This window comes from Leishmania braziliensis, chromosome 33, assembly GCF_000002845.2.
Source record: "Leishmania braziliensis MHOM/BR/75/M2904 complete genome, chromosome 33".
NCBI classification, from domain to species: Eukaryota; Euglenozoa; class Kinetoplastea; order Trypanosomatida; family Trypanosomatidae; genus Leishmania; species Leishmania braziliensis.
In genome coordinates this window covers 316,027-330,619 of record NC_009325.2, presented here as the reverse complement: position 1 = coordinate 330,619, position 14,593 = coordinate 316,027, and the positions used below count along the sequence as shown (strand labels likewise).

General features: G+C 60.1%; 3 protein-coding genes across 3 annotated transcripts; all 3 read right to left on the bottom strand.

The window, feature by feature from the left end:
• Positions 1-184: 184 nt before the first annotated feature.
• Positions 185-712, bottom strand: LBRM_33_0990 (beta-tubulin; the record flags this gene model as incomplete). Its single annotated transcript, XM_001567819.1, has 1 exon — positions 185-712. The coding sequence occupies one exon, from the start codon at positions 710-712 to the stop codon at positions 185-187; it is 528 nt and encodes a 175-aa protein (XP_001567869.1).
• An 811-nt stretch (positions 713-1,523) lies between these two features.
• LBRM_33_0980 (conserved hypothetical protein) lies at positions 1,524-6,401 on the bottom strand (the record flags this gene model as incomplete). Its single annotated transcript, XM_001567818.2, has 1 exon — positions 1,524-6,401. The coding sequence occupies one exon, from the start codon at positions 6,399-6,401 to the stop codon at positions 1,524-1,526; it is 4,878 nt and encodes a 1,625-aa protein (XP_001567868.1).
• A 2,203-nt stretch (positions 6,402-8,604) lies between these two features.
• Positions 8,605-12,414, bottom strand: LBRM_33_0970 (conserved hypothetical protein; the record flags this gene model as incomplete). The annotated part of the gene is made up of 1 exon (XM_001567817.2): positions 8,605-12,414. One exon carries the CDS (start codon positions 12,412-12,414, stop codon positions 8,605-8,607), a length of 3,810 nt encoding a protein of 1,269 aa, XP_001567867.2.
• Positions 12,415-14,593: the final 2,179 nt, after the last annotated feature.

Below are 14,593 nucleotides of genomic sequence, written 5' to 3'. Positions count from 1 at the left end.
GAAATACACCGAGGAGCAGCACGTAGTACAAACCGCAGGCGAAAACTTTGAAGGGCGGAGACGAGACGCGGTTAGATGAGAGCACACACAGTGGGTAGATAGTTGTGCAGCATGGGAGGAGAGGAGCTGGGATGCAGGAAGGGGGCACAGAGAGAGTGGTGTTGGACTGCTCGACCACCGTATCCTACCCCCGGGGGGAGGGGATGACCGAGAAGGTCATCATGATCCGGTTCGGGTACTCCTCGCGCAGTTTGGAAATGAGCAGCGCGCCCATGCCGGAGCCCGTGCCGCCACCGAGGGAGTGAGACAGCTGGAAGCCCTGCAGGCAGTCGCAGCTTTCCGCCTCCTTGCGGCACACATCAAGCACGGAGTCGATCAGCTCGGCGCCCTCAGTGTAGTGGCCCTTGGCCCAGTTGTTGCCAGCGCCGGACTGGCCAAAAACGAAGTTGTCCGGGCGGAACAGCTGGCCGTACGGGCCGGCGCGGACAGAGTCCATAGTGCCCGGCTCGAGGTCCATCAGCACGGCGCGCGGCACGTAGCGGCCTCCGGCCGACTCATCGAAGTACACGTTCATGCGCTCCAGCTGCAAATCCGAATCGCCCTGGTAAGAGCCAGTCGGATCGACGCCATGTTCGTCGGCGATCACCTCCCAGAACTTAGAGCCGATCTGGTTGCCGCACTGGCCGGCCTGGCAGGAAACGATCTCACGCATGTTGACAGAGCCGCGAAGAGCGAAAGAAAAGGGGATGTGTGGTGGAGGGGGTTGGGGGTTGGGGAGTGGTGGTTACTGGGTGGGGTGGGGTGGGCGGGGTCGGGGTCGGGGGCACGTGCGCGTGTGTTGCGGGTGTGCGTGCGACACGAGAACAGCGCCGTGCAGAATATTTCCGAGATGTTGCGCAGCAACGTTTTGAAGGGGTTTCGAGACCGGGAGAGGCGGGGCAAAGCGAGGGAGACGGGGTGCGACACAGGTGACCGCGGGCTGGTGCGGAGAGACAAGGGCCAAGGGCGGCGGCCGCTCCGCACAGGTGGCAGAAGAGACGCTGCAGTGGTGGCGGAGGAGGCAGGGGTGGGAGGGGAACAGAGGGACATAGTGCGGGGAATCCAGGCGGGTGTTATGATGTTGTTTAAAGGCGTGGAAAATTTCTGTGTAGCGGCGTAGGTGAAAAGGGCAGTTTGTGGAACTGGCGTTGTTGTCGACGACATGAGAGCTCTGCAGAACACTCTTTTTTCTCTGGGGCCGGAGTTATGCTTGTTTGTTTGTCATCTCAAACTATGAGCATGTGAAGAGTTACGGCTGGGGGACATTTGTGAACAGTAATAGATGTAACAGACAACTCGACCAAAGGCTGGGGAAGCGGTGTTGTATTTTTGTGAGTTGTAGTGGTGCGGGAGTGGGCGCGGTGGGTTGCAGGTGTGACAGCTGTTGCCGTGTGAGAGGCAAGAGGAGGATAGATTCATGGAGCCTGGTATGCCCTGCACTCACGTATGCATTTATAGGCCAGAATCGCTGCCTGCTCTTCTTGTCACGCAAATGCTGCTACATAGTGGTTGGCGTCGTCCTCGCTGAGTTCGCTTTTCGTTGTGTGAAGGGAGGTGTTGCTGCGCGTGCCCTCCGCCATGTCTGGGGTGACGTGGAGATCTCTGCTTCGAAACGAGCTCCGCAATGCTGCCTTTTCTGTACGCCCCATTCTGCGCTGCCATGCCAGCCGCAGAGAAGCCATCTGCTGCGGAGGTGTACTGCCTGGTGACGGACTGCTCAGCTGGACAGATGGTAGAACGACACGTAGGGCGGTGATGGACTTCCCCTTCGTCGGTGGCGACGATGGCGCAAACCCGCTTTCCTCTGCACCAGGCATGCAATGAAGAAGAAACTCATTCACATATGCGTTGTACCGGTAGAGTGCTCGGCACCGCGACCCCTCAGCGCTTCGCTGCTCCAGAGAGCATAGTAGCAGGCTTCCAATGCTGAGTAGCAGATCGTGTTTCACGTTAGACGCAAGATCACTGGTGCCGCCGCACCTTCTCAGCGTGCTCACTTTTCTCTGCACGTTCTGCAGCAGATTTCGATGCACGGCAACATGCACGAGTGCCGTCGACGCAGCGCCTCCTCTGCCGCAGCGCGACTCCGAATCGACCTTCGACCGATGCATCCCACGCCAGCGCTGCACACCCGCAGCCGTCACACCGGCGTGAAAAAGAAGTTGCGCTACAGACGACTCCACAGACCATGGGAGCAACGAGCCAGCGCCCTGCACACGTCGCGCAAATGCCTCCAGTGCACTGGGTGACATGCGCTGAGGGTCCTCTGTGCCACCTGCCATAGCAAGCAACAGCAATCCCACAACATAGACGTCAGGGCACGACTGCAAGAGAAGAAGCGCTACATGCTCCATGGTCTGTGGCCGACAAAGTGCAGCCGCCCCCGGAGTGGCTGTGGTGCTCTCTTTGGTGAGCGTGCAGTGCGCCTCCCACACAGACACGCACTTGCCGTAATTGGCAGCCAGTCGTTCACACCAATGGCGGCCACGGTCGCCGGGCAGATGGGCGTGTCCCAGCGGACATGCGAGCGCTAAACCCGTCGTCGTATCTGCCGAAGAGGCCTGTGGCATAACTGTCCAAGAGAGCACGTCCAGCAGCGAGTAGAAGATGTGCTGCGCGGCGGGTGTGGCAAGCAGCAGCGTCTGGGCTAATGCGCGATGGTCGCCAAGGTGTGTGACGGTGTTGCACTCGCCTGCGCCTTCGCTTGAGTCTTGGTGGTTTGCGTTGAGTCCTTCACCGATGCCGGTCGTAGTGACTACGCCATCTTTGCGTCTTGCTGCGTGGCGAGTCGCGGATGACCTAACCGCAGCGCACGAGTCCCACAGGGATGCGGTGTCCAGTGGTGCGTGCGCACCATATGCTGCAGGCATGACAGTCACCACACCGTCGTCGCAGTCAACGTCCACGTGCAAGTTGCTCCCGTTCCAATCCGCAGGAGTGTCAACCCCCTCAACTTCAGCCTCGAGGAAGTCGTCCGCGGTGCTTTCCAAGACGGCAACACTTTTGTACGTCAATGCGTCGGGTCTGTCTGCGCCCGTGGCTGCAGCGTGCAGAGTTGGTAGTGCATCCTCATCGCTGTTTGCCGGAGCTGAGTCGGATTCATTGTCGACCACGCCATCACTACCGCAGTTAGTTGGCACAGACGCGCCTTCACCAGACCTGTTGACTACCGTTTCCGAAGAGCTCGTGGATGTGTCTGGGCCACTGCGCCCCATCAATCCGTCATCCATGCACGGGTAAAGGCAGAGTGCAATGCGACCCGCGTCTGGGATGGCGATCGCCAACTGCCAAAGGTGCCGCAGAACCTCATCCAAGCAAGACACCACCTCTGCAAAGCTGTTGGCGTCATCGGCTGCGTCGTTGCCCGTCTCGCTTGCGTCGTGGGTGGAGGATGGCTGCCGCTTGTGGTGTTCATCCTCCGTTGTGTCGATGAAAGCAGCAGCAGACGCGCTGGGTGGGGTGAAGGCGAGGAACCGCTGTTGGTTTCTCTCCAGTACGTACCATGCAAGAGAGCCGCTGCCGTACACCGCCACCTCTGCTTCCTCGCCTTTCTCCGGCGCGGCGGCTGGCAGACCAGACCATAGCAATGCCTTCATGAGACGCTGCCGCCCTAGGGAAGGAGAAAGATCATTTAGTGCACTCCGAATTGTTTCGTTGTGCAGCAGCGCCAAGGCACCGCTTCTCCCTGACACCGCCGCCGCGTAGGCACGTAGTTTGCGCAGGTGCACGTCAACCACAGGATGACAGGCACCCATCACGTCATCCACGACGCAGTTCACAAGACCAGAACCGTCGGCATCTGCAGGGCTTCCGGCTTCACCGAACATTGCCACCACCTGGAGAAGGCGGAGAAGCACCATCAACGATGGGTGCCTCTGAGGTCGCAACAACGCTGTTTCTGTGGGCGGCCTGCCACGGCTGCGGCCGTGTCTCTCCTCGCCCACATGGGCCGCCGATGCAATAGGCTCGATGGAGGACAGCGTCTCTACGTCAGGTACCAATACCGGTAGAGTCGCGTATCGCCGGAAGATCTCGATGGACACCGTTACCACCTCCTCAGAGAGCTCCACACAGGAGGTGAGATAGGCCTGCGCTTGAGCGAGTTCAGCTGGGGAGCTCAGTTGCAGCGGTAATGCAGGAGACGGGGCGCTGGCGAACGAGGGAAGAGGCGTGACTCTGCCGTGCCGCCTTCCATGCCTCAGTTGCGTGGGGGACGCTCCGACACCCGAGCCTCTCAGGCCTCCGTCGTTAGCGAGCGCTTCGACCATGGCAGCAGAGATAACAAACGCAGTCCGCTGGCATCGCTCTGTCCGCGGGCACAGTGTGCATGCAGTTGTAGCCTTGCTTTCCTCGGCGCAGCTCGGCAGTCCTGCTAACTGGAGAAGCTCGGCCGCGAGCACTTCAGAGCCATTCCACGCTGCTACTGTGCTCAGCCACGCTGACATCGTCTGTGCCTTGCCAGTAGTTGTCGGGCGATAGGTGCTGTAGTAGAGTGACGGCCCCGCGCAAACTCCCTCGAGCGCCAGCAGTGTCCACATGATTGTCACCGTGCTGCCCGAGTGAAAGACGTTAGGGAACGTGTCGCACATGGAGTGAAAGAGAAGGCACCAGAGCCGCGCAGGGGTGGCAGGCTGTCGGGCTATGTCGTGTTGCAGCATCCCGGCCTCCTCGAAGCAGGCAGCCACGCACGCGAAGACAAGGGCAACCCAACCGGGCATGTCGGTTGGCGCTGTTGCACCGGACACATCGAGAACGCGCTCGTCGTCAGTAGACGGCACGTCTGCGGGGCCAATCAGCAAGGCTCGCATCAGCGGCAGGTAGAGGTGGTTACGAACGCGAGCGAGGCTTGTGGCCCTCTCCGACGCCACAGCAAGCGATTCTTCAGTACCGCTGCAGCCAGCTCCAGAAATGGCGGCACAATGTGCCCTGTCAGACCTTTCTCGCGTATTCGCTCCGCTCGCACGCCGCAGCGCGAGCAGGTTGCCTCGCACCTGAGACACCGCCGCCACGGCCGCTATCAGCACAGCCCAGTCCTTGACTGTCTCCATCGACGTAGTGCGCGGTGACGCGTGGGTGGCGGTGGTGCCAGAACGGAGAAGCGGCTGTCCGGTCGATGGCACTGCATGGGGCGAAGCTCGACCGCATATAACTGGCCACAACCACTCTTGGCAGAGCTGAAGGGCGATTTCTCGACCGCGGCGGGCAGCGGCGCTCAGAGACTCGCGCTGGGAGGGGGGTGTAGACGAGCTTGACCCGCCGTCCGCACATGGGGCCGCCGAGCTGGATGTGGCCACTGCCAGAGCCACCTCCACCAAGCGCGGGAACAAGGGACACGTAGTGATTTTTTTCCGACTATGCACGCGGGTTAAGTGTGCACAGAGTGCGTCTTGGTATGCAGGAGGGAACATAGCTGCCGGGCAGAGAAGACCACCATGACGGAGTACAGCGCGGCGACGCCGCTGTCGCTGCAGCTGCTGCTCAGACTGAGGATGGGTACGCGCATCAGTACTGGCCGAGTCCGAGAGGAGAGCAAGGTAGTGCTTCAAGTGCTGCTCAACAGAGACTGGTGTTATTGAGATATTCACTCCTTGCGGCGGTGTCGGTGTTGGCTGCTTGCCATCGCCGTGGCGTTCCAGCACTGGCGATTCCGCCGAGAACTCCCGCTGTCGAAGCGACTGCAGCGTCGGTGGTGGCAGTCGAGTCGCAGCGAGGGATAGCTCGATTGGAATTTGGTCAGGGTTAGCCCACCACCACAGCATGACAAACTCGAGCCCCAATATCTTCGCGGCGTCATCGGAAGGAGGGTGGCGTGCCATGTGCTGCTCCCAGTGAATATGAAGTGTATAAGCGGACGCGCAGAGAAGCGCACGGATGCCGCGTTCGAGTCGCCGCCGCAGCTCGGCCGGTTGCCGGGAGTAGTCATAAGGGTAGATGTGGTGTAACCAGTGTTGGGGTGCGCCGGGTGCCGCTACGTCGCCGTAATTCAGGGCTTCGAGATCACAGTACTGCGCCAGGAACGCCTGCTCCAGCATAGCACGCCAAAACCTCACGACAGAGTTGGCGGAGAGCCCGGCCGACTCACCCTTGACACAACACTGTTGCTCATGCCGTAGCATATCCTGCAGGACAGTCTCCATGTCCTTCAGCGCCGCTGATAACGGCATAAGCTGCCACTGAAAGCCACCCTCCGGGGCGCCGCCGGTTGCCGCTGGCTCAGGTCGCAGGAAAGCCTCTGGCCGGCGAGTGGTCGAGTACAATGCAACCTCCTTGGCATCGTCGAAGATGTGATGCAGAAACATCTCCTGCGCACCCTCAAAGTCGCTTGTCAGTCGAGGGCCGGCGGCAGATAATAAGGTCCTCATCGAGGCACTGCCGCTCTCGTGAGGTCCCACCATCGCATTACTTGGAGGTGCGTCGCGTAGCCCGACGAGGTACTCCGTCCACGCCGAGAGATTGCACGACCTCTGAAGTCCGGTAGCACAGCGACCTCCTTGCAGAAGGTCATCGGCTGCATCCGCTGCAGCACGTGTAAAGGCTACGGCGAAGTCCTCTCGCTCGGTTTTCGACATCGCTGCCGCGATCGTGTCCTGAAGGGGCGGTGGGCTGGCACGAGGCGTTAAAGGTGGTTGCGGATCCGTCGAAAGGGATGTGCAGGATCGCCTCTGATTCCAAGAAGAAATCATCACCGTCATGGAACAGCAGGTCACACACGTGATAGGCATCCGCCGCACCCGCAGCTGCCGGATGGCTGGCACGAGGTTGCGGGTGGTCATCTCTCGTTTATGTGGGCGCTTTTTGTTTGTCGAATGCGTGTGCCCACCCCGTGTCACGAATGGGACTCGTGCACGAGAGCCCGGCTCCAAAGACAAGCGGTGCAGAGAGCGCAAAATGACGAAGTCGCTGACGTCAGTGCGGCGCACCAGAAAGGGGAGAGAAAGTGATAAATAAATAGTTATATTATCAACATATAGCACACAATAGTGGCGTACCCAATACAGTGGGGCTTTGCACGTCAACGCACACGCATGGTTTCGGTCCCTGCTGCTCAGCGGAAAACAAGCAGCACGCATTCCCTGATGCACCAGAGTAACCGTCGCCGCCACTCTGGGAAGACAGCAGAAATGTTCTTGGTAAAACGAAGAGATGCGGAAGTAGAGTAAAAAGTGCCCAGTTGAGCGAACAGCGACTGCAGGCGCCTGGGTCTTAGTCCCCAAGACAAGTATGACTTCTCGTCAACCGGTGCGCCAGCGTGCGCTTGACTGCTTGTGCCGAGGAGGAAGTGGTGAACAGCGCTGTAGCAAAGAGTGCGCGGTGATGAGCAATGAAAAGAAAAAAAGGAGAAACGCAGCGCTGAAGGAGAGCTGAAACGCTCTCACACGAGCCGCTCCCCGTACGTGCAAAGTAGCAGCCCTCCCAGAAGGAGCAAGTTCGGAGGTGAATTCAAGGGGAAGAACGGGCATCTCTAGGCCAACGGCTATGCGTCCGAGGGAGAAATCGCAATGGCAAAGGCAAAACAAAAAGTAACAACGGCAGAGACAAGCCGCACTGCACACAGGGGAGGCCTCCCAACCTCCTTCTTAGCACTTCTGCTCGCCTTTTATGGCTCGACATGTCTGCATTCTCCGCCACACAGCGCACGAGTTCAGACGCCACTCGGCCCCGCGGCCTGCCAGAGGCCCATCGTGTGGTGGGAGGCAGCGGTAGGCACGTGTTACAGCAATGCTCCCACTCGGTCGTCTCAGCACCGCCCCTGCCCCACACACCATACACACCCCACGCTCCGCGGGTTGCCTCACAGTCGCCCCCGTCATGCCGGTCGCCACATGGTGCATCCCACGGGGTAGCGCAGGCTCTCCACACCAGTGGGCAGCGAGGGTCGGGTGGAATGCGTTCGAGTCACGCAGGCACTCTGCCCATCACATGGGTGGCACAGGCGTCTTCCCTGCCGCTGGCTGCTCTGGCGCCACGCTATCCAGGACCCGACCGCCGACATCCGTGGCAATACACCGCTCTGACACCCTCACGTCGTGGGGACTGGACTCGGTCGCCAGCAGGAGTGCTTCAGCGTTGGCAGGACTACGGGGCTGCCTGGCTTCCCAACAAAGTGAGGGCGCTAGGCCCGGGATACCACGCGCTGAGGTGACCCCTCCCCCGTCATTGGGGAGCCCTTACCCTTGTGGGAAGAACAAAGGGTAGGATGGCTAACTAGCAGTGTTTTCTTCGGCATATTCTTTGAAGGGAACAGGGGCGCACCACAGGCACTGCCTGCCCCCCCCCTCCTCTCCTCCTCTGCAGCGCTACGAGCAGATCTCCGATTATTCTGCGTTTCACTTGATAGGCACCGGTACCGAGAAGAGGCACTCTGAGCACGCAGACGCATGTATACCACAGCATGTATTTGTAGAAATACACACCTACACCGACACCGACACGCACACGCGAATTTTTTCAGTCAGCCATCATTTTACCCTCCCTCCTTCCTTGTTTCGTACCTGATAGACAGCGGTTCACCCTCGCCACGCCATTCTTTTCATGCCTGGCTTCCCTCCTCGCTGCTGCGCAAGGCTATGTCTCCCTTGTCACTAGTCTCTTGGATGCCACCGATACTGTGCGCTGCAATCGAACAGGATCACAGTGAGTCTCGGACCAACAAGCCACGCTGTTGGGTGCCGGAGAGTCGAGGTGGCTGTCCGGAGTGGTTCGTGTCGCGGATCCTGCAGGCGGAGGCGTCGAGATCGTCGCCGTTCCCACCTCCTTCATAGAGGTACGCAGTCGCGCCGCGTCTGCAGTGACACCGCCCACGGAAGCCACGCCCCCGTTAGGAAGCGCACGGCCAACAGTGCCGGAGCGCAGCATTTTGGATGGTAGTCCTGCCGAATTTGCCGCGGTAGCGGGGGAAGGGGGCGTCACGTTCGGCAGTGCACTCCCGCCTCGGGTTGTACGAGAACCAGACACACCGCCGAGGGTGCGCACCACCTGCGCGTCCGCGGGCTCAATTGCCGCCGGCGACGGGGGAAGAGCGGCGGCGATAAGGGCAGCCTCAGTGGTTTGCAGCTTCTTCATGACCTCGGCCGTAAGCTGGAAACGAAGGAAGTTGGAGTCTGGAAGGATGAGTCGATGATGCCGCAGGAACTCCACAATGTCGGATGCGCGACGCGCCATGGCGCTGAGCGGGCGAAGGGTGGCACGCTGCACCACGGCTGACCCTGAAACAGCACGAGCGGCGGGACAGCACGGCGCCGACGCAGCACGTTTGGCGATCACCTCACGTAGCGAACCGTTGCCATCAGGGTCGACGTGAATAAGGTCCCCGCTGCGAATGGGTGTGTCGATATGGCCAATTTGCATCGGTATGCTTTCACTTCTGTGAATGCGCGCAGCCGACGGCGTCGAGTACGGTGGCACCAAACTCTCACCTCCCTCATCGCTGCACTTCTCGGTACAGTCACCACCCGCGTCTTGGCTGACGGCGTGCAACGTGAGGTCTCGAGCCGTCGATGGCTCAATGCTCTCCTGCTGCCCACTGGCAGCGCGGGCTGCGTCCTGCTGATGCGCCAGCTTCGCTTTCATGGCCCAAATCCAGTCTCGCAGAACTTCCCGCACGAGGAAGAGTTGCCGGTCGAGGCGGTTGCGCACAAAACTGGTAACCAGGATGGCGTTATTTCGATTCCGAATGACAGAATCAATCGAGTTCTCAACGATGACTACGCGATCCATGCACCGGCCGAGTCGGGACAGCTCCTTGGTGTAGTACGAGTCACGATACCACCGCCCATCGCGATAAATGGCTTCGTCAAAGATCTTGTGCAGAGGGTCCATATAATGCATGGCGCGCCGAGCTAGGCTCTCTTCGCTCGCCGTCCACAGCACCAGCTCCAGGCGAAGCGGGCTCTTATCTTTCGCCGTGGCAGGGCGTGCCTCACCGGTGCTGCGGAAGCCAGCAGAAGCGGTCGCATCTGAAATGTCGGTCGCGGCAGCACCCGACGTCTCAGTAGTGCCGGGGAGAAGAGTGCTGCTTGTGCGGTGATAGCCGTTCGCCGACTGCCTCTGTGCAACCCGTGAGTAGTACGACGGCATCATGCCCATGCGGTACATCGCCTCATCATACAGTCGATTCGAGACGTTCTGGTTGCGAGTGTGGGTGTGGGTGGTGTCGATCAGTTTATACCGAGGCGAGGGACAGAGGCCGCGCAGTGTGTGGAGTAGCAGCTCTGCTCCAGGTCGAAGTATGGGTCTGATGAGGCACCGGTTGTTGCAGAGTGTTTCATCCAAGTCAAAGACAATGGTGATGGTGTTCGCCGCCTCCTGGGCCGAAAAGAGCGCTGGCAGAAGATCGTCCGAGGCCGGCGCGGCTGCTTTGTGGGGCGGGGAGGTGCCAGCTCTGCTTGATGAGCCGCTGTAGCCGTCCCCTCGCCGGGAAGCCGTGCGCAACGGTTGCTCTGACCGACTGCTGATCGGCGTATTGGAAACGGGTGGTCGCTGTCGAGGATCCTGAGTGGAAGCGGAAACGCCGACCGCGGCCACAGTAACTTGGCTGTTCAGGGCCGTGGTTGGAGAAGGTGGTATCGCGTCACTCAAAGCACCGCAAGACAGCATGGGTGTGAACCTAGCCCTGGAGCCGCCCTCAGTGGCAAGTCGCCTACGAGGTGTCGAGATAAAAACACTGTCACCGCTGCCCACGTGACCATTCTCCGAGCCGTTTGACCGCCGCGAGGCTCGCGGTACTGCCTGGTTTGTCTCTCGCGCCCTCGCACTGTGAGAGGAAGCGGCAAACCCATTCCGCCTGTACTGTCTCACAACCGACTCGGTGGTGCCACTCTTCTCCGTGGTGGGGGCAGCCACTCTTCCGACTTCTCGCACTGGCGGCCTTCCCTCAGGTCTGACACGGCTGCCTCGTGCAACCGACATTGTCGGTGAAGAACGCGACGACACGAGCACAGGCTGCGGTCGCTTCTGAGGGGATAGTCTAGCATGTGGCGCCTGCACCCCATCCGCCACGTCGTCCGTGGGGTCTCTGTTGCCGTCCTCTTGGCCATTACTGGCCGCATCCATCCCCTCCAGCTCTCGCATCAGCACGTCTGGCGAGTCGAGGAAATCCATTATATCCGGATGGCGCTCCTTTGGGACAGTGCGCAGCATCTCCAGCTCCTGCTGCTGCACCTTCTCAATGCGGCTGCGAAGGCGTGGCGTGATGGGCGCGTGGCCAGTGGTGTCGGTTCCGCGAAGAAATCCACCCACGGAGCTCTCCAGGGACTCCTCGTCCTCCGTCCTCTCGCGGCTGTGGTCGCTTGCATTAGTCGGGCACATCAAGGCGCCAAATTTTTCATTTTCCGCCGCCGTCATCGCCGCCGCTCTACTCAGATGATACCTCTCAAACACCCCATTACACGCATCACGGTCATGCGGCAGCTCACACGTGTGCGATTCCTTCTCCTCTTCCTCCCACTGCAAGAACGCCTGCAAGTCGTGAAACACCGCGAAGCGTTCCAGCAGTGTGGAGCCCGAGTCACTGTGGTGCGAAGACAGTGACTTCTCCGAAGCAGTCGGTACGGCGGAGCCCGCGACACTGCTCGGCCCTGGCAATCGCATTGATAGTGGCTGCATGGGCGTGCTTGTTCCGACGACGACCTCCGCCTCCATGTTGTTGGGTATGCTCCTCATGGAATCCGATAGTGAGGTCGCAGCGCCAACTGACGACGGTGTTGTGGCTGCAGACGTGGACGACGCCCTCCGCACGCTTGGGCTGGGTGTGGGTAGATGCGCCGCTGCCGCTGTTTCTGGAAAAGCGCCGCTAATGTTTCGCTTTGACGCTGACTGCTCTTGTGCATGAGCTTGAGAGTCCACAATCGCGCTAACAGACAAAGAACTCGAAGTTGATGACAAGCGATGCTCCAGTGCTGAGTCCCCTTCCGAAGGGCAAGAGCAGGTGCTGCGGCATTGCGGCATCGTACTGGGTTGCGGCTTTGTAGCACCGGCCTCTGCTGCTTGGGGTAGTGCCGCGGCGGACAGCGGGCCATCTGCCCCAGCAGAAGACTGGCAGGGATGCGGTGATGCCTTCGCAGTGCGCAGAGTTGCCGGCTCATACTTCGGTGACGGAGGCGGGAAGGCCGACGCTTGTTGCGCCTTGTGTGCCAGTGGGCCAGAAGTCGCCGATACATCCAGCTGCGAAGACCATGCTGACTGCAGCGAGGTACCGATAACGGTGCAGACAGCCTCCCCGCCGGTGTTTGCCCCTGGTAAACCCTCATTCGACTGAGAGGTATCCAGAGCGGATAAGCGGCATTCCCTCACGTCGGTCACAGTGGCCGGTCGCGGTGGCGTCTGCGGTGCTGACGAAAGGTCTACCATAGACTGCGAGAGACTGCACGCCTGCATCGCCTGCTGCTGCAGCTGCGGCGGTTCTGTGCGCTGTAGCTTCAAGAGCGCGTGGCTCAGCACCTCCAAGCTACAGGACCCTTCAGTGGTGTTCGCAGCGAGGCCTAGTCGCTCTACCAGTGAGTCCGAAGAACTGTGAATATGGGCTGGCGGCGGTAGCGCCGATGCCGGTTCGCCGTCCGTTCCCTCTGGAATGCTGGCGACACTAGACATTAGCGTAACGCGGCCCCGGCGCTTTCCGCTGTTGATACGCGGAGCGGGGTCTGTAACACGGCAATGATGCGCTAGGGGCGGCGCCAGGTTGCCACCAAGGTGAAATGGGTGTGAGAGAGCCCCCTGCGTACGCACACCAGAGGCCCCACCGCTCCCCTTGTCGCGGCTACCCTGAATCACAGCGGGTGCCATTGGCTTCTCTGCTGGTGGGTCAAGGTCAGATGCCCGAGTACGACCGGATCGAATCACGCCCGTGTTGGCCGCGTCACTGATTTTTTGCTTCCTTTCGCCATCACTGCCGGGCAGTGAGCCCCTGGTTGACAGTGTTGCTAACTCGGTGTCGGCACTGTGCTCAGAGGGTGTGGTGCTTGTCACGGGTACTGGCAATGACGCCAGCGCGGCGCCAGCAACGGGCGGTGGCGCTGAGAAGTGGTTACGGCTACTCACCGTTGACTGAGCAAACCTTGGTATCGTCTGCGACGCAGACCTGGAGGTGCTGTGGTGCCGAGCCTGTCGTGCGGTTCTGTGCGCCGTCATCGCTGCCGATGCCACAGAAATCGATCCCGCATGCACCGGAGAAAACGTTGCTGTGTTGAGAAGGGAGGTGGTCGTGCTGGTGCGCGCATATGGGCGGACGTCTGCTACTGTAGAGGCCTGGAGAAGAAGTGAAGCCTCTGCTGCTGCGCCGACTGGGGATGCGTGGCGAGCGCGTGCTCTCCCGAGAGTTGCCCCTCTCACCCAGGCCGCTGCGGTGTTACTCCTTTGTTCGATTGCACTGCTCGATCTGGCGTAGCGGGTGTTGTTCTCATCGTCGTTTTTGCCCAGACGCAGGGGTATTTCTGCATTCGACAGGGTGATGTGGGGCACCGGCGCAGGCGTGTGGTGACGGGACAGCAGGCCGGTGAGGGAGTCTCGCTTTCTCACGAGAGAAAGTCGCCGCGGTTGGTTGGAGTTGAGCACGTCAGTAGTGTCGCTGTTCTCGCTTGCTCGGCGAGTGCCAGAACTCACGTACATTGCGTTTTCTCCTCCGGGCATCCTTTTCTTGAGCCCGCACTCTGCTGCTGTTGACTGAATGCACTGCACGTCCGCCTCCCACTTCAGTATAAGTCGTTCGTAAGGCGGTAGGGTGTCACTAAGAGAACGAACGGAGTGGTAGGAGGGGAGACGGCGTAGGTGCTGCGACACGAGAGTGAGTGAGACTCAAACTCTGAGAGAGGCAAGTGCTTGGTCGTGTGGCTGCGTTTGTATGTATGCGGAATACACAGGAGGAGGAGGAGGAGGATAGTGCGGCGAAAACTAAAAGGCTTGCAAGAAGATGCAGTGGAAAACAAACAGGGACGGGGGAAGACGGGAGTGGAGGCAAAAAGAGAGACGGAGCGAGCGAGAAAGAGAGGCGAGGGGAGGGGGGTACGAGCGGCACAATAACCCCCTCCCTGTGTCTCGTCAGAGAGCGAGAGAGAGAGAGAAACGGAGGGGCGAAGGGAAGCGTACGCAGAGCCTGGAAAGAAACGAAGAGAGAAGGAGAGATGGCCACCACGGGTAATTCCACAGAACTAGCGATCGCAGAAAAGATGAGAGGGAGAGGGGTGAGAAAGAGTGACTATAGCGTGACCCGAAAAATACGAAGCAAAGCGCCAATAAAGTTGGGAGAAGTGGGTGCAATAGAGTGCGCGTGCGTACCACTCCACTTTCCTCGATAAGAATCTACTCGGAGTCAGTTTTGGGGAGAGGGAAGCGGGGAGGACACCAGCGGCGCGCCGTCTACTCGTCTCTCTCTAGACAATAGGTGGAGGCGGCACTGAGGTAGATCACCGTGTGTTGTTACTTGCTGCTCCGTGTCTGGGGATCAAGCAGCAAGAAAAGAGAAGGTGGCTTGGCGCTGCTCTACGGATTCACCACCGCGTCCGTCGAAGAATCCTATTTCGCCCCCAAAGCCCACGACGGGGACCCCCGATCCCTGGCACAC